The 22,055-nt window shown below is 40.7% G+C and overlaps 1 protein-coding gene across 1 annotated transcript; it reads left to right on the top strand.

Moving 5' to 3' along the window:
* Positions 1 to 1,254: 1,254 nt before the first annotated feature.
* VCPIP1 (valosin containing protein interacting protein 1) lies at positions 1,255 to 13,784 on the top strand. The gene is made up of 3 exons (XM_079985144.1): positions 1,255 to 4,132; positions 7,274 to 7,360; positions 11,424 to 13,784. Exons 1-3 carry the CDS (start codon positions 1,450 to 1,452, stop codon positions 12,296 to 12,298), a joined length of 3,645 nt encoding a protein of 1,214 aa, XP_079841270.1. The 5' UTR covers positions 1,255 to 1,449; the 3' UTR covers positions 12,299 to 13,784.
* Positions 13,785 to 22,055: the final 8,271 nt, after the last annotated feature.

Raw genomic sequence — 22,055 nt, 5'->3', positions numbered from 1 at the left:
GGCCCGTACGGGCAGGGGTACCTTTACCTTTACTTTACTAATCTCCGAGTACTTTTTGCTTTCTGTTATTTCTGCCTGCAGACAGCATAGGTATTTCCCCCTGCCCCCATTCTTAATAGTCTCACACAATGTCATTTCTGGGATATAAATTATATAAAAGGTAAATATGATTGTGCATGATGTGCAAAAAGTGGACAGAGCAAAGTTTCTCTCTCACACATTATACTAGAACCTGGGGCCTTCCAATGAAGCTAAATATTGAAATACTCAGGTCAAACAAAAATAACTACTGCTCACAGCAAATGGCTAAGCTATAATCTCACTCCCAGTGGGACTACTGTGTCAGAGGTAGCATGCCTCTGACAAATATATTGTTGGGCAACACAAGTGGGGATAATGTTGATGCACTCTGGTCCTCCCTGAGGCCTTGCCATGACCATCTATGTGTATAGATTAAATTTTATCAATGTTTAATTGCTTTTTAAATTTCCCCCTATGTTTTCAGAAGTTCATATTTTTATCTGTAAGCCACCTTGAGTCCCATCAAGGAAAAATGCAGGACATAAACAAATATATAATCATAATAATCTAGCTCGCCACTGTAAGAGCAGAGTGCTAGATGGACCTTTGGCCTGATCTAGAAGGGCTCCCACTAGGGGGAAGAATATGTAGTTATTTCAATTACTCAGACTTAGTATCCATAAGGTATAGCTTGCGGGCTAAGAGAACAGCAAATCCAAGAGGCGACGGGATTTGTTTAGTCGAAAGCTGCAGTCTGATGTACTTGCCCCGGAGAAATACCTATTGATCGTATCGAACTGAGCTACATATGTCACATTAAGCGCCTCAACAACTCTCTCCCTCAACCTACCCCTCGTCAACTCCCTGACGCCATAAACCACGAGAGCAAGTCGTGAAGCATTCTGGGAAATGTAGTCGCTTTGCGCCCCTGTCTATTTGATCGCGCTCGTCCCTCCGGGACAGAAAACACTACATTTCCCGGTCGTCCTTGTGCAAAAACATCCTTCTTCATGGCTCTCGGTTTTTCCTGTACCGCGTTGCATGTTGGTAGCGGTAGTCTTTTAATCACCGGGATCCCTATTCTACAAGACCTGACTTCCTGGGCGGAGGATACTACATTTACCGTGTGCCTCAGCCCGCCGCGCTTGCGCCGTGTGCATGGAAGGAGGGGAGGGGAAAGGCCGTTACGTTGCGGGCAACGGCCAGGGCAGTGAAGCGGCAGTCAGTGTTGGTGCCGGAGGCTTCCGCGTTCACTGTTAGGGCTGGTGCGCCGCGTCAGGACGAAGGGCGGCTTCTGTCAGGCTCCGTCCGTTACGGTGGGGAGGGGAGAGCGGGGCATGAAGCTGTGAGGGGCCGCGAGCCGAAGGGAGCGGGGAAGGAGAGCGGCCGCAGGCAGGCGAGAGGAAGAGGAGGAGGAGGCGCGGAGCGATGTCTCAGCCGCCTCAGCAACATCCGCCTCAGCAGGAGCAGCAGCCGGTGGCCGCGCCGGTCTCGAAGAAGAGGGACCGGAGGATCTTCTCGGGGACTTGCCCGGATCCCAAGTGCCAGGCGCGGCTGTTCTTCCCGGCGCACGGGCCTCTGAGCAGCGGGAGCATCGAGTGCACGGACTGCGGGCAGCGCCATGAGCAGCGGCAACTGCTGGCGGTGGAGGAGGTGACGGACCCGGACTTGGTGCTGCACAACTTGCTGCGGAACGCGCTGCTGGGGGTGAGCGGGGCGGGGCCCCCCAGGAAGAACACCGAGTTGGTGAAAGTCATGGGCCTGTCCAACTACCACTGCAAGCTGCTGTCTCCCATCTTGGCCCGCTATGGCATGGACAAGCAGACGGGCAAGGCCAAGCTCCTGACCGAGATGAACCAGGGGGATATCTTTGACTGCGCTCTTCTGGGCGACCGTGCCTTCCTCATTGAGCCTGAGCATGTCGACACGGTAGGGTATGGCAAAGACCGCTCCGGCAGCCTTCTCTACTTGCACGACACCTTGGAGGATATCAAGAAGGCCAACAACAGCCAGGAGTGCCTCATCCCGGTCCACGTGGATGGGGATGGCCATTGCTTGGTGCACGCAATCTCCCGGGCGCTGGTGGGCAGGGAGCTGTTCTGGCACGCTTTGCGGGAGAATCTCAAGAAGCACTTTAGGGAGAATCTCAGCCGCTACAAAGCTCTCTTTCATGACTTCATTGATGCGGCAGAATGGGAAGACATCATAAACGAATGTGATCCTTTGTTTGTTCCCCCAGAGGGTGTACCAATGGGCCTTCGAAACATCCACATATTTGGATTGGCCAATGTGCTGCACCGGCCCATCATCCTCTTGGATTCCCTGAGCGGAATGCGTAGTTCAGGAGACTACTCTGCCACTTTTCTACCTGGATTGATACCAGAAGAAAAATGCATGGGAAAAGATGGCATGTTGAACAAACCTCTCTGTATTGCCTGGAGTAGTTCTGGCCGTAACCATTATATTCCTCTGGTTGGGATAAAAGGTGCTGCTTTGCCTCAATTGCCTATGAAATTACTTCCTAAAGCTTGGGGAGTACCTCAGGACCTTATTAAAAAATACATCAAATTGGAAGATGATGGTAGTTGTGTGATTGGGGGTGACAGAAGTTTGCAAGACAAATATTTGATGAGGTTGGTTGCTGCCATGGAAGAGGTTTTCATGGATAAGCATGGCATTCATCCCAGTTTAGTAGCTGATGTACATCAGTATTTCTATAGAAGGACTGGTGTAATAGGAGTTCAGCCTGAAGATGTCACAGCAGCTGCTAAAAAGGCAGTGGTGGACAACCGCCTTCACAAGTGTCTCATTTGTGGTGCCCTTTCAGAACTTCATGTTGCTCCTGAGTGGTTGGCTCCTGGAGGGAAACTGTATAATTTGGCAAAAAGTACCCATGGCCAGCTAAGGCCTGATAAAAATTATAGTTTCCCTCTTAACAATTTGGTATGTGCCTATAATCCAGTTAAGGATGTACTTGTACCTGATTATAACTTGAGTAATTTGACTGTTTGTAACTGGTGCCATGGAACATTGGTGCGTCGTGTCAGAAATGATGGTTCTGTTGTGTATTTGGATGGGGACAGAACTAATACCAGATCGACAGGTGGTAAATGTGGTTGTGGATTCAAGCATTATTGGGAAGATAAGGAGTATGACAATCTCCCTGAAGCTTTCCCAATTACTCTAGAGTGGGGTGGGAGAGTGGTGAGAGAGACGGTATACTGGTTTCAGTATGAAAGTGATCCTTCTCTAAACAGCAATGTGTATGATGTTGCAATGAAACTTGTTACCAAGCATTTTCCTGGAGAATTTGGCAGTGAGATTCTTGTCCAGAAAGTTGTCAATACCATTCTACATCAAACAGCCAAAAAGAACCCTGATGATTATACGCCTGTAAACATTGATGGTGCTCATGCCCGAAGAGTTGATGATGTGCAGCAGGGACAAGACTTGGAATCTCAACTTCCAACCAAAATTATTCTTACTGGTCAGAAAACAAAAACATTGCACAGGGAAGAGCTAAATATGAGTAAAACTGAAAGAACTATTCAGCAAAACATTGCAGAACAGGCACCTATAATGCAGAAACGCAAAACAGAAAAATTGAAACAAGCACAAAAAGTGCCACCTAGAACATCTTCCCCAGGTTCTGTTCCTGATGGGCCATCTTCTGCACCTGCTACACCTACAAAGACTCCTTATTCCCCAACATCTACAAAAGAGAAGAAAATACGGATAACAACAAATGATGGGCGGCAGGCCATGCTCACTTTGAAATCCACAACCACATTTCTAGAACTGCAAGAAAGCATCGCTAGAGAATTTAATATTCCTCCCCATTTGCAGTGTATTCGAGTTGGCTTTCCTCCCAAAGAGCTTATCCCACCCAAAGAAGGACAGGAAAATGAACCTGTTCCTCTACTGCATGGTGACAGAGTAACTATTGAGATTCTCAAAGGCAAGGAGGAGAGCAGCCAGACCGCTTCAGTTCACTCGGCCCATGCTGTGAAACTTGATGATGTTGCTGTTACTAGTAAAATTGCTTCCAAGGAAATCCAAGAACAAATCGACAAGGAAATGTACTCTCTGTGTCTTCTAGCAACATTTATGGGTAAGGAAAACACTTTTTTTCACTTTTCAAAGAGTAGAGATATATCTAACTCTGAATTTTATAAAGCTAGAAATCCATACATGTTCTGACCAACTATTAGATAAATACAAGTTGGTGTCATAATTCATAGAATCATAGAGTTAGAAAGGATCCCAAGGGTCATCTAGCTCAACCCCCTGCAATGCAGGAATCTTAACACACGGTCGGTCCTCTAATTTGAAACCATACCAAATGCCCTGCTAAGCTTTGGAAATGTGCTAGTAGTTTTATTGCTGCACAACTGTTCCTCCTTTTAAAAATAATGAAACTACTTTTTTTTTTTAAAAAAAAAAAGTACCTGTAACTACTGTTTCAGCCAGGGGTGAGAACTTGTGGCCCTTTAGACTTGCCTCTGCCAACGTGGCCGGTGATGGGAATGATAGTACAGCAACATTTAGAAAACAGCAGATTCCCCAACCTTGGTTTATACTTTTAGGGGCATTTGAAAGCCGCTTTTCTCATCTCCCAGCTTTATCTTATGTCTTCATTTGTGTAATGTTGTGCTCTGATAAATGGACTTTTCCCAGTATTTCTAATGTTCCCTCAATAATAAAATTCTAGTAACTAGCTAGAGTTTTTTTGTGTCTGGATTCTCATTTGCTTCCTCATTTACTTACTTTGCTATAAATACTATACTTAAAGCATATATATGAAGCTGTGAAATATTTACTGCAACACCTCATCTTACTTACTGTCTTAATTTAAAGCGTAACAGGGTTTTGGTGAAGTAAAACAAACTTAAAAGCAGAACTGCCTGTCCAGAGAGTATATATAATATATGTATTTCTGCTACTCAGCCAGATCTATGGAAGGTTATATTTTAAGAAACCTTTTAAACCAAATTAATTGGCAGTGTTGCAAATAAAATCAATGTATTGCAGTCTTTGCCATTAACTTGCAGGGTGCATGACATCAAAAGTATTGCTTGGTTTCCAACCAGCTGAGGCATTTTTTTAAAAAGTCCCCCTCTCCAATATAAAACCCTTGTGATAATTGCAGAATGGCGTAACATTTGCACAGTGTCATGAATGTTTTTGGCACTCGCAGTTGCATTATCTGTGCTGCTTTGAAAATTAGGCTTGTGTGTTAAGGCACTAAAAATAAAATGATGGAAATGACTGTTCAAAAGAAAATGGAAGTTTCTGTGTGTAATTTTATGAACCGAAAGCTTAATAGTAAATTCTTGGAAATGAAACTGAGTAGAAACTATGAAACAAAAGTGAAACTGGCAACTTTACTTCTTTTAACTGAGAACAAACCTTATGAAGTGTTGTGGTCATATGACTTTTGTTATTCAGAGAAAAATATCTCTTCAGCTGTAACCATTTCTTAACAACCATGTCTTTCCTAGTAGTTCTTGTTCTCATCTGAGTATGAAGTATAAAGGTAGTATCTAAAAGAGATTGTGGCTGCATGCATGTCAGGAAGCCTTTTAAAAAAAGAATACAGTGGTACCTTGGTTTAAGAACAGTCCTGTTTATGAATGATTCGGTTTACGAACTCCGCAAAACCGGAAGTAGTGTCCTGGTTTGTGAACTTTACCTCAGTCTAAGAACGGAATCCGAATGGTGGAAGGGCACCGGCGGCGGGAGGCCTCATTAGGGAAAGCGCGCCTCCGTTTAAGAACGGTTTCAGTTTAAGAACAGACTTCCAGAACGGTTTAAGTTCATAAATCGAGGTACCACTGTATTTAGCACTGGAAAAAAAAGTCTGAAACAAAACTGTGGGTTACCTCATGTTCATGCAAGGGGGCTGGTTGGGAGGAAACATTGCATGGCAGAAAGGAGATGGGAAGGTAGGCGTTTTAGGATTAAACAAGACAAGCACACATACTGTGTGAAAAGTAGTCAGGGTGAAGTTTGAACCTTTGTAGCAATTGCCTATTATTTCTATGGGAGAACTCTCTCATACTTGGAGGACTGTAACCTTGTTCAAACAAGCATGAATTGTTGTTATGAAAAAATGCTCGCTTGACTCTTGGGACTGCATTCTTCAACTCCCCTCTCTCTGCTTGCAAAGAGGAGATTAAAAGTTTTCCCTTTTGAATTAACAACAGTTCCTCATAGTGTCCAAACAGAACATGTAATGGTTCTCTGTCTGTGATTGGCTAAAACAAATAGGATATCAAACCACTTCTTAAAATCCTGGTTTATTAACTGCTACAGTTAGAACAAGCCCCGGTTCTGAGAGTCAATTTTGATTTAATTAATTTTTATAATGTTTTTATAATGTTGTACTGTTTTAGTGTTGTTAGCCGCCCTGAGCCCGGCTTCGGCTGGGGAGGGCGGGATATAAATAAAATTTATTATTATTATTATTATTATTATTATTATTATTATTATTAAGTTAATGTAGCTTGAGTTTTCCATTAAGATATATTGGCAGAGTACTGTTCTCTTTCATTGATGCTTAAAATGAAGGTTGTCTTGTATTCCTCCAAGTACCCAAGTACTCCTATACATTCAGTAAAATGTGTGTAGCTAAATGCTGTGTTGCTAATACTTTGTCATGTGTGAAATGGCCCTTAGGTTCCCAGGGAAACTAAAAGAGTGACTCCCATTGAGAGGTGATGACTGGGGAAGGGAGGCGGGAACCAGGGGAAGAGACTATTCCCCCCCCCCCTTCTTTCTCTGGACCTTCATATCTCTAGCATGCTTTCCATTTGCCTTCATTGTAATATTGCAAGTGGGACTTGAAAACTTTATCTTTAAATAAAATTTTGTGTGTCTTCACATGTTACAGTATAGCTAAAGTAACACCATCCTGACTCCTCTAGAACAGTGTTTCCCAACCTTTGGTCTCCAGCTGTTTTTGGACTACAACTCCCATCATCCCTAGCTAGCAAGACCAGTGGTCAGGGATGATGGGAATTGTAGTCCAAAAACAGCTGGAGACCAGAGGTTGGGAAACACTTCTCTAGAAGATGGTAGAACTCAACTGCGGTCTTGATATCTTGGTTATGCTAGAATGTGATAGAAAGTTGTTGGAGGACTTTAGTGACATGCTGGGAACAGGCATTTGTATTTATATATAAATGAAGTTCATATTTTTCCACCAGTTGTAATTATGCTAGTTAACTAACCCTTTTTTTCTGTTCCACAGGAGAAGATGTCTGGTCTTATGCAAAAGGACTTCCTCACTTGTTCCATCAGGGTGGTGTGTTCTACAATATAATGAAGAAAACAATGGGTATAATTTCTAACTATGTGCTTGTGTATATCATGGTTTTTAAGAGAAAATTATTGTGAAACTTTGATTTCTTGTACATATGTATACATATAGTGGGGGTGGAGGTGTTGCAACCATGCCATGTGTATCCCAAATGAGAAGGCAAATCAGGGTGATTCAGGGCAGACTCTGTTGTTCCCTAGTTTGATTTTGCCATTAACAAGTTGTGTCAAGGCAGATCAGGGAGTTCTCATACTGCAAGTAGCTGTGTTACTTTCGTTTTTCCAGAATACCATGCACATCTCCTTGCTTGTTTTCTTTTCTCAAAATCGAAACAAAACTGACTGAGGAAACACCCAGAGCTCAAGAGGGGAAATATGGAGAGGTGGGAGGATCTTCTGTTTTGCCGGACAAGTCTAGCTTTTAATCACGATTTCACTCCCTCAAAAGGAGAGAACATACATACAATTTGTATGCAATTCTGCGAGAAAATAAAACACTTCCTCTTAAAAAACCTCAACAACTTAAATGTTTCCTGGCACGAAGTCCACTGGTTGGATCTGCCTGAACTTTGGCAAGCTTAATCCACTCTGGATGAGCTCCTTTGCCTGCAAATTATACCCACTTATGTGAAAAGGGGGGGGAAATACAGCTATTTTTTAGATTCCCCTTTATAGTTATGGGAATAAAACAGTTTCAGGTGTAACGGATTGGATTCGGCCTGAATAGCAAATCAAATCAGAATGACACAGAGCAGCTCAAACAGAGGAGGATGCTTTAGAATGCTACAGATACAAAGCCACTGATGTGGTTGCGGCACACACTTTCTATAGTAAAGAGAAATGTATATTGCTTCGGGCTTTAAAGGAAATTGATAGAGTGGGTAAAGGTCTGTAAGGCCTTCTAAATTAGTGGTACTGTTGTCACAATTGTTTTTCTTGTCTTCTTGAACTAAATTGTGTGCGCGCTCATTTTCTTGATTGAGGAACAAAATCTGTGTTATAAGCCAAAGTCAAGAACTGAAAAGGAGAATGTGATACAATTAATCCTGAAACATAGAGCTTCAATCTAACTAACTGCATTTGCTGGTGTCATTCTGCAGCAGGTCATTCCACTCCACCCTTTTACTTCTGTAGTTCAGAGAACTTTCCAGAATGACATACAGTGGCTCAGTTTGCACATCGCATTAAGTTAAACCATCGTTTATTTTAAACTATAATGTGAATGAGCAGAATTCCCAGGGCTCTTCTCACCTGCTGCTGCTGTGCCACTGACAAAACAATCCAGAGCCTAGCTTGTCATGTCTTCTGAACATGGGCTCATGGTTTGTTTCCTCCAAACAAGACACAAGTGGTAACTCAAGGTTTATTTTTAGGTTACTACATGTGTTTTGTTTGAAAGAAACAACCTCAGACTTGAGTTCAGAGGATACAAAAAGGCAGGATCTCGATTGTTTTGTCTGCAGCACAGCTATGGAGAAAGACTGCTGCAGGAATTTTTTATCACTATGCACCAGTGCAATGCTTGTTCACTTTACAGTTTAAAGTCTTTGTTTATATTATGCTTTTCCTTTCATGAAGTCAGAGTTGTGACAAAGCCTCAGAATCCATTCTCTGTGTGTATCCACCCCTTTCCACTGCCTTTTATTTTATATATGCTGAATGCGCATAAATTGCAGGCTTACTGTACAATGTAATATGTTAATCAGTGTGCATGCCTATTACACATCTGCAGACACACTTTTGAGGCTGTAATTACCACATGAGTTCAGTGTTTTCTCTGCCCTCAAATTGATCATTTTGTTTTCTATACAAGTTTAATAATAATAATAATAATAATAATAATAATAATAATAATAAATGTTATTTATATCCCTCTCTCCCCAGCCGAAGCCGGGCTCAGAGCGGCTAACAACAGTAAAGATGTTAGAATCCTTTCAGTGTTCCATCTTTTCTGCCAAGCTTGACATTGCGTACCTTGAATGAGAACAGGATTGCTTTACTGTTGAAAAAAACATTAGATAATTATCTTTGTTCTGACACCTTGTCCCAGTCTGCACTATGACATCTAAAAGTTCATTAAAAGATGCAAATAATAGTCAGTGCCCACTGATTTCCGTTTCATTTCAGTATTGGCAATTGTACACCTCTAAGCCACTCTCCTTCTTTCTCGTTTTCTACTTTCCTGTGTGCTTTATCTCAGGGGTGGACAAATGGAACCTGCCCACCCTCCATATGTCATTTTGATAGGTGGGTGGACGTCCAACCTGTCAATCACCTGATGCCATAGGATGTCAGGTGATTCAAACTTCCAGCTTCAAGCAGAATCTTATCTCCAGTCTTTGTGCTGTGGTCCAATAGTGTTAAGATCAGAGATAATTTAATTTATTATTAAATTTATTATATTTCTGTGCTGCTTTTTACTCACACATCACAAAGTGGCTTACATACAATAAATAGCAATAACATAATAGAACATCACAATTAAAACATAAATCATATAAAATAATTAACAAATCATGAGTAAAAGCAACCATCTTCTATAAAACGCTATTAACAAAACAACTTTAAAAATAGACACAAGCACAACCACAAGATAAAAAAAATGTGTCTGCACTTTGTCAATTTACTATAAAAAGCAGGCAAAGGTTTATCTTCAATCTTAGTACTAAGCATCACAGTGTTAGGATCTAGGCTTGTAGATAACAAATCTTGCTATTTGATGTCATATACCAATTGACTGACAGTTGGGTGTGGTTTGTCTAAAACGGCCTTGCAGGCCACATTCAGGGGCCTGGCAAGCCTAGTTAAGCCCATGGGCCAGCAGTTCTTCACTGCTGTTAACAGTGTTTCTACCAAATTCTGCCTCCTGCCAACCTAGCAGTTTGAAAGCACGTCAAAGTGCAAGTAGATAAATAGGTACTGCTCCAGCGGGAAGGTAAACGGCGTTTCCGTGCGCTGCTGTGGTTCTCCAGAAGCAGCTTAGTCATGCTGGCCACATGACCCGGAAGCTGTACACTGGCTCCCTCGGCCAATAAAGCGAGATGAGCACCGCAACCCCAGAGTCATTCGTGACTGGACCTAACAGTCAGGGGTCCCTTTACCTTACCAAATTCTGCCGCTTTGGTTACCTGAGGTACCTGATGACTTGCAGAAGATATTTTGCAATATTAAAATGGAAATAATGGAATGTAATATACATGGCAATCTTTTATTACATTTCAGTGGATGTATCTAAAGACTGCTTTCTCCTGTATAGTCATTATTTAAACTTCAGACTCTTGTTTTTCTTACAAATGTGCTCTAAATCAGAAGAGCAGGTAATGATTGTATCTAGTGTAGGGACAAATGTATAATTGACCTATGCAGACTATCTGATTACATTTGAATAGTTCCAATTCACGTTTTTCAACCTTTTGCTGAAGATAATGAGAGACTAAAGAGAAAGGATAAAAGTAGTATTTACTGCTTAAGTCTTTTGTTATGGCATTTACTGCCCAAACAAGCCTGCCTTTTAATGCCCCTTTTGATGTCACTTTTAGAAATCTGCTCTATAGTTCCATTCCAGAGGGCATTTGCTTTTCCAGAACTTGATTTTTGATGTAGCAGTTGTGTGTTTAACTTAAGAAATATATATTTTATCTGCCAGTTGTGATGTTTATATGTAACATCCAGGAGCAGTATGCCAATGTGCCATTGGGTAGAGTCTGTTACATTCATGTCCTGCTTCTGGATTTCCTAAAAACATCTGGTTGGCCATTGTGGAAAAAATGATGCAGGATTAGATGGTCCTTTGGGGTCTGACCCAACAGTTCTGCTCTTACGTTTTTGTTTTTTCCTTAGTTTTTGGGTTTTTTTTAGTGCTATATGGGTTGTGTCCGAATCAGAGGGTGACTCAATGAAATTAATTGACATGACTGACTAACTAGGTCCAGTAATTTCAGTGGGGCTACACTGAGTTGAACATAGTTGGATACAACCTTTTGTGCTTATAATGTGACCCTGGTATCCTTTGTTATCTGCTTCACAGCCATCATTAAGAAGCAATATATAAACTTAAAAATATCTCTTTCCCCTTTCTATAGGTCTGGCTGATGGTAGGCATTGTACTTTTCCACACTTGCCTGGTAAGACCTTTGTGTACAATGCAGCAGAAGATAGAGTGGAACTTTGTGTGGATGTTGCTGGGCATTTTCCTGTGGGCGCCGATGTTGAAGACTTGGTTAAGGAGGCCCTAAGCCAAGTGCGAGCAGAGGCTTCTTCAAGAAGCCGGGAAGCAAGTCCTTCACATGGACTCCTAAAGTTAGGTAGTGGTGGCGTAGTTAAAAAGAAGTCAGAGCAACTTCACAATATAACAGCGTTTCAAGGGAAAGGCCATTCATTAGGAAGTGCAGCTGGTAGCCAATCACTTCATCAAAGAGCTAGGGAAGCTCAACTGTTAAGAAAGCAAAGCACAAGCACAGACTTCAGTCCAAGTTCTGCTAAATCTGAGTCTTCAGTGTACACAGGTGATTCTGGAAACAGTGAGCTAATACGGATAGCTCCTGGAGTAGGAACCATGAGAGACAGCAGGCAGCTTGATCCTAATTTGATTGAGGCACAACGGAAAAAATTGCAGGAAATGGTTTCTTCGATTCAGGCTTCAATGGACAGACACATGCGGGATCAGAATACAGAGCAGTCGGCGACACAAGACTTCTCTCAAAGGAAACTGGAAGCCGCAAGTTCATCTATTAAAACAAGGAGCCCTCAGACTGGTTTGTCTGAATCCTTTTCTTTATCAAGTGGCAGCGGACATCTGAATGCAGAAACAACTGACAGTAACATGTCAAATGCAGTGGGAACAACATTCTCCACAAGATCAAAAGCACAGAAGGGAAATTCTGTGGAAGAGCCTGAAGAGATGGATAGTCAAGATGCAGAAATCACTAATACATCTGAGCCAATGGATCATTCATGAATAGTTAACAACTGATAAAATACAAGAGATTACTGTGCAAATGTAATGTTTGTTGGCTGGGCCACATAAGATTAGTAATTGAATCTTGTATGTTTCAAAGATTATATCTTACTCATTGCATGATAGCAAGTGTGTGATAGACAATAGCTTTTAATATGCCATTTTGCTGCCCAGGTTAGCTCTCAGTTACCTGTAAATTAGTTATTAGAATATGCACTGGGATGAATATCTGCTGTAGATGTGGGTTCTTTTTTTTTGTAATTTTATTTCTGTTAAAGTCTTAATCCTCCAGCCCATGTGAAATCATTATGTTTCAAAGATTAATATGTGAAAAGAAAATCTGACAAATGTAGTGTGTTGGTTCCAGCATCAAGAGGCATTCCCTTAGATCTGAACACTTTGCATCCATTTAGATTTTCAGGTTTCTCAAAAACCCACGTATATTTATTGAGATCTCTTTAAAAGTTGTACATTTAAAGAATGATAGGGCAAAGTGCTATATAGTATAAGATGAATCTAAAGCAAAGGTGATGCAGCAGTGCATGGCGGACTGAGCCAGCACAGCTTTTTCATTGCCCTGTTGGCTAGTGATTGCATGTTTAATTTTGAGCTGGTAAAGTACCATCGTGTGCTTTACATTGCAAAGGCAGTAGTATGCAAGTATTTTAAGAAACTGCAGCAGGCTAATAAGGAATTGCTTTTTGTGCAGGAAGATTTTGAAAAATAACAGTTGGTTATCAGTTCTGGCTATTAACACTTTCTAAGCATGTTGGATTAATGGAATTTAACAGAAGTTTCATCAGATTTTCAGCGATATAGTAACAGTTTCTTTTTGACTCCCTGAAATGGGAAATCCTTAGTGTTTCACTTGTATGCAAGTCTTCATGCATCACTTTGATTAAACTGTCATCCACTTAAACAGCATATTCATCAGATCTACAGTGCTATTTTTTACTAAGCAGCCATAGTATTTGCTCCATAAAGATAGAATATTTATCTTGATACTGATGTTGCACTTTTGCCTCTTTGCTTATTTCTATTTTATGTGCATTATTACTGCTTCATCTAATGAAAATAAACTTGAAACAGTAAACGACTTATAATACAGAAGAGATACTGAAAAGAAATCTGAAGTGCTTAGCTATTGAAGCCAGTGTTTACTCAACATGCAAGTTTTACCTGGTCCACAAATACTAAGTTTGTATTAATGTTTATATTCTGAAAATAATCTCACACTTTCTGCAGTTATAATCACACAGGAAACCTCTAAGCAATGCTATGATAAAATGTCCCAAGTAAGGGAAGGTTTATTTTTTATATGGGAAATTAACCGAAGGTAAAACTGCCTTGGTTCATTCAACTATATTAATCCATTCAAACACCCTTTTTGCTTTTCTCATTCAGGGACTAAATCTTTTGTTATTTCATGCACTGCTTATATATAAAACATACAGATACAACTTTCATAAATAAATGATTTCAAATATATAGTTTTGCTGCTTAATTTGGTCAAGAAATGAAATATGTGATGTAAATAGGGAATTCTAAAATTGATCATGCCACACAGAACAGGATGCTTGAGGCGGAATATAAAAACCACTGTAACTTCTAACAAACGCACAACCAGACTTGTGGCCATGGCCCAAAGTGTTTTCCATTTGCAAGGGATTGTGCAGGGGTGGGTGATATTGGACTTTCTGGCACAGCAATATCCCATGCCCCAGTTTAAAAGGTAGCTTTTAATATATTATGAGATGGCTTGTGAGACAAACCAGAATGTAACTACTCTTTCTCTGACCATATGGATATCTGCACTGGATATCTAAATCCTGAAAATTCAGTTAACATCTCTGGCTTCTATCACATAAGCTTGGGAATTCCAGTATTTTTGGAAATATTTTTGTGGGGGATTTATAGCACAGAGCTACGGTTCCCAGGATTCTTTGGATGAGAATCATGGCCACTGTTAGCTTAAAATTGGCTTGGATTATAGGGTTGATAAACAGCCTGGTGGTTTGATATTTTTCTTCTTAGCTTGGAAATACTTTGGTGGTTTTTCATTGTGTGCAAAGGAGGATAATTGTCAACATCCTTTACGCAAAATGCATGTATAAATGAGCAAGAGCTGTAAAGTTGGGAAGGCATGGGTGATTTTATAATTTAATGTGGTGTGAACTAAGAGTTAAGTACATCTTTTCTGTTCCTTGTAGAAATCCTTTCTCTTGAGGAATTGTGTTATGACTCTTCATTTTTCCCTACTCAGAAAATAAAAATACGAAGTTATTCACTTTGTATTCTTGCCCTTGTGTGATGTGTTGAAAAGATGTTTGCAATGCTCTGTTTGTAAAATGAAAATAGTAAAGGATTAGGACAGGGCTGAGAAACCTGTGACCTTCTAGATGCCATTCAACTTAATCCACCCCAGCTAGCATGGCCAATATTCATGGAAGGCCACAGGTTTTCCCATCCTGGCTTAGGAGTGTTATGGAAAAAATATGCTGTAGCTGTAAGTATGTTGGGGAAGCATTAACATTTAATTTTTTATGTTGCAAGTGTGCAATGTAGACTTATCTCCATCAAAGTTAATGGGATTAATGTGCACAAATAAATGGTGGTCTCATTCACTTTGATGACACATAGTTGCCACTAACGTGATATATTTCACTTAGTGAGCTTAAGCACATGCAACTAGTTACAGGATTGCAGCTTCAGCGAGTGATTGAGAGTCCTCTATAAAATGAATTTATGGAAAATCTCAGATGTGGCATGGGGATGCCTGAAGTGCATTTCCTTTAGACATTTCAAAATTCTGTCTCTTATTATTCACCAACCGTCAGGCTTTCTGATGTGTGTGGGTCTAAAATTTGACAGTTGAAAGGCCATGGTTTTCTTTCAGACACTGTTAAGTCGGTCAAAAAAGCTTTTTCTTGAACAGCAAGTTTAATGTATATATAAAAATATGAATGGGAAGTGGGAATACAGTAGTAGCACAGCAGCACCAATACACTGGTTTACTTAGGAGGGAGTAAATTCTGTACAATCAGAGAAGAAAAATGAAGAAAGTGCATTCTAGAAATTTCTGGAATTGCTGCATACTGATTTGCTTTCCATTAGTAGTATTTTAGTGGGTATACAAGGTGCACTTACTACATTACTGTTCTATATTTCTCTCGAGAGTCAACCCTTGGATATTTCAGCTTTAAAAACTTACCGTAATTATTTCACAACTGAAAAAATGGCTTGCTCACTTAATTTCACTTTTGAATGTTTGTTGTAGTATACTTCTACCCAGCTAAAAATAAAGTAGCAAGGTGTAACAAAGTTTCTGATTTTTAAAAATAATATTTGATCTTTCCCCTTCTTTGCCTATATAATGTGTTCCTCTCATTTAGCTTTAAATAATCTACATTTTCAGTTGAAATTGACTTGTTATAGGGGCAGTATTTAGTTGCTGTGTTTATGGTCCAGACATGACGTCTATTCTCTGCTTTAGTAAAGATCACAATAGACCATTGCTGCAGCTGTATACTAACTGTTATAGAAAGGATGTATTTTCCAAAACCAAAATGGTTTTTTTCTGAAGGGACAAATTTGAGTATATCTGCATAGTGGAGGACTTTGATGACTGCTCTTCCCTGTGCCCATGCAACCCACCTAGATTTCATATAAGCCCAATGTGTGTGAATTATCCCCGATTTCCACCAATTCTAGTGGAACTCAATTATGTGTATGCTTAGAATTCAGATCTAAGCTACTCTTTCTTTGGGTCAGTTTGACATGCTGGATGCTAATCAGACTGTCACAACCTCAGTTTGGGGACTGACATTCCAGCAAAAAGCTTTGTCCAATTATACTTGTGAATATCCCATAGTATTTTAAAGTGTTGCATTTAAAATACTTTAAGGCAGCATTCCAACTTTGCCCCTATGATTGTAGTAAAGTTAAAAGACTGAACAGTGATTCATATTTTAGATTTTATTTTAATGAAGGTTATTGCCGGGAAGAGAAATAGTGCACTTTTGGAAGTAATTGAGTAAAAAAAAATGTATAAATAAGCATTAGTACTGTATATATTTAGGAAACCTTTGAAAACAGCAAGTGCTTTACAAATTGAATACAATTAGAATAGCAAAGATACCATGTTCACAGTGCTGGCTGTTCAGCACACTCATATTTTATTTGTGATTGCTGTACTAATTTGGTTTTTTTTAATCTGTATTGTATCAATAGTGTATTATAACAGTGTACTATATTACACTTTATTGTACAGTATTTGGGATTTTCTTTGATTGCTATATTAAAAACATAAGCTAAACAACTTTTTCCTAATTTCTGTACCAACATTATTGTTATTAGTACTGTGGGCAAAGGCCAGCTTTTTTTGTCTTTTGTCAGAGCTAGCTGCTATGGCTGGGTGGAAGTGAGCCACACGTGAGCAGCAACCCAGGTTTTCACCTGAACAGATCTGTAAGCTGTTCTTCCATAACTGTGTCCATGAATTTATTTTTTTAAATCATATTTCATTTGTCGCCATCTGGGTCCCAAAGCAGCTTAACAAAATGAAAGCATACAAAACATTAAAAACCTACATTACACATCTGATATTAAAACTGCAAAAAACAGCATTAATGGTGCAAAGGCCTGGACTAAAATATTTTAACCAGGCATCCAGAACATACTGGGGATAGTGCCTGCCTAATTTATAGTGGGAGTAAATTCTGTAGAGTTGGATGCGATTCATCACTTCCCATACCTTGAGTGCTTGCGACTTTTGGAATTTTAATTTTATTTTTTATTGACCACATGAGAGGTCAAATGTTGGTGTAGCCAGTATGTTTTAATGATTATATCCCAGGATTGCAAGCAGAAGAGCAAATGTAAATAAGGCTGATGGCACCTATTTTTCAGACTACTGGATTAAGAGGTGGGAAAGAGACTGTGGAGATTCTGCTTCGAAATATTTATCGGGTTTGTACTCTCGTCCTCCCAGAAATTTGCATGGGGAACTTACAGACTGTATCCATTAATACCTGGCTAGTCTTAAATTTGCTTCACTTCAGAGAAGCATACCTCCAGGAGATTTTCTGGATTACAGGATGTGGGCAAAGGGTCAAGGCAGAATGGCTAGTTCATGAGCTAAAGCTGTATGAGGAACCTGTGGCCCTTCAGAAGTTGCTGGACTGGTTTCCATCGTTCCTAACCATTGGCCATGCTGGCTACGGCTGATGAGCACTGGAGACCAACACTTGAAGGGTCACTGACAGTAGCAGATGGCATGGTGGTGTGCCACTGTTCGCCTGATTCTCTGGGTGCATGTGGTGCAGTTGATAGTGCAACCTAAAGGGGCAAGGAATCAGTGAAATCAGTGAAGTTCAAGTGCACCAGTGGAGCGCTCCAACAGGTATGTTTCCCCTGTATGGACATTGCCATCTCCTGGCCTCTCTACTTCACAGCAAGCAACAGTAAGCAAGCACTGTAGATCAGGTGAGCAGCAGCACCCCATCACAAGGCCTCTCCATGTCACAGTTTTCCGACCCTGAGTTAAAAGGGGTGTGCAGAACAGCCTAGGTGCCTATGTGAAAAGCAGATTAATGAAAAGGGTGTATAGTGTTGTTTTCTTTCTTTGAAGGACAAGTGTTTTACAAGTATCTATAGCAACACTGTTTGGAGGAGTCCTGTGCATGTAGCTGAAACAAAACAGCACCACTCAAACTACGTGAGAGGTACCAGCAGACGTAAGGGGCAACCTTGAGGCAGGCACAAACAATAACAGTGAAACGAACTGGTAGGGAAAATCCCTAAGCAGGGCAGCTGCTATCCCCAAACCCCCCCAAACAGCTCAATGCGAGAATGACATGCTGCCACAGAAGGAACTGCCAACCAGGTGAGATAGAATTGAGTGGATGGAACAGAAGGATACAAAATAAATTGTATAGAACTGTCTCATTCTCTGTATAGGTCACTTCCTGGTTCACTTCCTGATCCTTATTTGGAAGAAAATGCATTAATTCAGAGTTGTTAATCTTTGCTTAGCTATAATTATATATCAAAACATTTTCAATTACTGTAGGACTAGTCAAGTACTAATGTATAATGAAAACCATTCTAAAAGATTACCTAGTTTAATAACAATAATAATAATAATAATAATAATAATACAGAGAATAATCAAAATCTGCTGGGGGACATAAGTAGATAACCATAAATGTCATGATATGGAACACATGACTACAAGCCTGGAAAACTCCCCCCACCCCCCTATCCCAGCCTGCTCTTAGCTGCTAGTAAGTACAGTAAGCTGCTGACAGCTTGTCTAGAATTGCATGGGTGTAATCATTGGGGAGTTGAATCTACAAATGTCATGTGGTGCTGCTGCATTTGGGTGATGTGTTCCAAGTGAATGTGGATGGCTGCACTTAGAATTGTGCTTCAGTCTCCTTGAAGATACAGTGGTACCTCGGGTTAAGTACTTAATTCTTTCCGGAGGTCTGTTCTTAACCTGAAACTGTTCTTAACCTGAAGCACCACTTTAGCTAATGGGGCTTCCTGCTGCCGCTGCACTGCCAGAACATGATTTCTCTTCTCATCCTGAAGCAAAGTTCTTAACCTGAGGTACTATTTCTGGGTTAGTGGAGTCTGTAACCTGAAGCGTATGTAACCTGTAGTGTATGTAACCCGAGGTACCACTGTAACAGAATTCTGCCCAATGCTGCAGCTGAAGTGTGTTGTGGATGTCAGCTGGGCATCCAATTCAGTTGGTTGAGTTGGGCTGCAGTGCCTTATTCATTGCAACGTGAACATAATCCTATGTTTGGCAAGCATAGCCACAGAAAGGCATGTAGAATGCCATGTAAGGAGCCCAGAATGGTTCTTGCAGCATTGGCAAGAATGGAGAGCAGACAACTGCCCCTCACAGCACATATTGATGGCTGTCCCTGCCTACCTACAATGAGTTAGGTCTTGTTGCCAGAATGTCAGGATGAATTTCCCCTTTCTATAGGTACTAGAATCTGCTTCTTGGAGCCGCAGCCTTGTTAGGGAACACCTTTGAATGTTGCAACATACAGGGAGTTGTAGTTTGCTTGAGTTAGTTGAATCTCTATGACTAGTGCAGTGATTCTCCATTGGCACAAACTGGCTACCAATTCCATCTGAAAGGCTTGAGAGTGTTGATATTTCCCCACCTCATGCTTACTTGCTGAGGCCTTTCCATAGGTTAGTGGTTTAAATAACATCTTGTCATCCTCGTGCCCCTCTCAGCTGACCATACTGGAAACTCCTCCACCCTATTTATGGAACATGTAACTCATGAGTCTGCATGAAATGTTCAAAAATAGAAATGGTCATAATTAATGAGTTACAATATCCATCTGAGGCTGTATAGCTGTTTCCCCGGCAGGCTTATATGTGTACTATACTGCAAGCTATCCTGTTAAAATAGGGTTTTGTTTTGTTTTGTTTTTTAAAGGCAATGGAATAGAACTTCACAAAATGCATCCTGTTCCATATTCAAAATATTTTGAACCTCAACTAGAAACTTTCAGCTTATTGAGCAACATAGTACAGCCTTATCTGTAGTCAGAAGACTTTAAACAGCTGCAGTTCCTCCACTAAATGGATGACTTGGTTGTTGGAAATGTGGAATTAAAATATTGCTAGATTTAAAAAAAATGTAGTTGAAATATTGCTAGATCAGAAAAATGTAGTTATCGAGTCTTCGCACAAAGCTGCAAACACTTATTGAAAAGCCTTTTGAATGATTCAGTATTCAAACACTTTTAACATCCTGTAAGCAAGCTTCCTCAGTAGACACCTGTTATAGAACTCTTGTGAACTTTTGGACAGTGGCAGTAGTGCATCATGGCAGATCTAATAAGAAATGTAAATTCATATAGGTCTTAAAAACGGGGTTGTTTATTGCACATTGACATGAATCAAAATAGACAGACATATTTAACACTTCAATGGCTGTTAGTTCCATTGCATGGTGCTGATAATGCCAGGGTCATGGGTTCAATGCTTATATGGGCCAACTACATATTCCTGTATTGCAGAGAGATGGACTAAACGATATTGGAGTCCCTTCCAGCCCTACAATTCTGTGAATCCAGGTCAGCAACAGTACATATGTATTGTGTATAGCAGTGTGAGAAAATTAGCTAAATAAAATCACAACTAAACTGATACACCCACAACATACATTCAGAAAGGAGCAAGCACAGAGGGCATGAGAGTGAGAAGGCACACTAGCCATAGGGGTAGCTAGGATTTTTGTTGGGGGGGGCAGGCTTTTGTTTTTTTGGGGGGGGCAGAACCTCAGCTATGTATTTTTTATTGATTTTTATTGATGGGGGGCAACTGCCCCTCCCTGTATCCCGTTGGCTACACCCATGACACTAGCTCATTCTTTCCAAATGGGCTCACTTGGCAGACTAGGCCTCAGCTTTGTGCAGCTGAACAGGGAGAATCTGAGGGGCACAGGCACACACACATGGAGATAGGAAGTTCAGAACAGATCTAAAAATACAGTCATACCTAGATAGGAAGAGGAAGAGCAGACTTGGAGGCTATGATTGGAAGGGAAAGGGCCTCTAGAATATAGGAGAGGGAGCAAAGGTTACCATGGCAGCCTCAGTGGACAATAAAACTGGCACAGGAGAACTGAGTTATGTTGAAGCTCCTGAGTTATGCAGGAAAACAGTTGAGGAAAACAGGGAAGAGGGAGTCCTGAAAACAATGGCTTGTTGTCAGGTGGAAGAAGGAGCCTTGCTTCAACAACTACCATGATTTGATTTCAGATTCAGATGATGGGCCCAGAAGGGCACATAGCTGTCAACTTTCAGATTTGAAAATAAGGGATTAGCAGCCTTGAAAATAAGGGATCAGCAGCCTCACCTGTCCCAGGGACAGTCTATGGGATAGCTAACAATCCGGGATAGCAGCGGGAAGCAGCAGGAAATGGCACTGGAATAAGGGAATTTCCCGCAAAAAAAGGGAAGGTTGACAGCTATGGAAGGGCACCACATTGTACCGAGGTCACATCCTGTGCATATGACTTGCCAACATCATCTCCATTTGTGTTTTCCTGAACGTCTGGGTAGCACTACGAATTATCCTGGCACTTCAAGGTACAGTTGCCAGCAGTGAGTTGCAGCTTCTCACAACTGAAGCACATCAGAATGTGATCCATGGCGGATGAGAGGCTCCCATCCCTTGTTATCCCATCCATCAAAGAACGGCATTGCTCAAAACCCTCATCTCTCTGCATTTGCACAAGCCAAAGGTCGAAAAGTCACATTCTGAGTACTGGCAGCGCACTATGTAACACAACAGATGTGTCACAGATTTTACTTTTAATAAGTTTTCTGTTTTGTAGCAGTTCCTATCTTTGCAAGCATAATTTATTTTGGAATATCCTATATTTTATCTTTAAAAATATTAAATTAAATTAAAATAAAAAGCCATCCAGTTTACCCCTTACAGCTTTATTTTATTGTAATTTATACAATAATTTATTTAGTGCTTCTAGCGTTGGTTGTATTTGAAGTGAACTAGCTACCTAGCACAAATGACATTGAAGTTGAAGTTGAAAAATAAACATACAGTACTTTAAAGCTAATTGAAGGAAGATAATTTTTGTAGTTAAGTACCCCAAAAACTAATAGAACATTGGGGGGTGGATGTTACAGGCGCTTGCTTTTTGCTTCTCACTGCAGCAGAGAGTACATCAAAAAACGCATCGGCTGAGCTCAGGTGG

This window comes from Podarcis cretensis (assembly GCF_951804945.1).
Source record: "Podarcis cretensis genome assembly, chromosome: 7".
Classification (NCBI taxonomy): Eukaryota; Metazoa; Chordata; class Lepidosauria; order Squamata; family Lacertidae; genus Podarcis; species Podarcis cretensis.
Note: the sequence above shows the minus strand (reverse complement) of the source record. Positions and strands in the feature narration are given on the sequence as shown.

Coding starts and splice junctions, on each gene's coding strand:
- VCPIP1 (XM_079985144.1), top strand. CDS start 1,450: ATGTCTCAGCCGCCTCAGCAACATCCGCCTCAGCAGGAGCAGCAGCCG. Junction 4,133..7,273: donor TCTTCTAGCAACATTTATGG/GTAAGGAAAACA, acceptor TCTGTTCCACAG/GAGAAGATGTCTGGTCTTAT. Junction 7,361..11,423: donor TATAATGAAGAAAACAATGG/GTATAATTTCTA, acceptor CCCTTTCTATAG/GTCTGGCTGATGGTAGGCAT.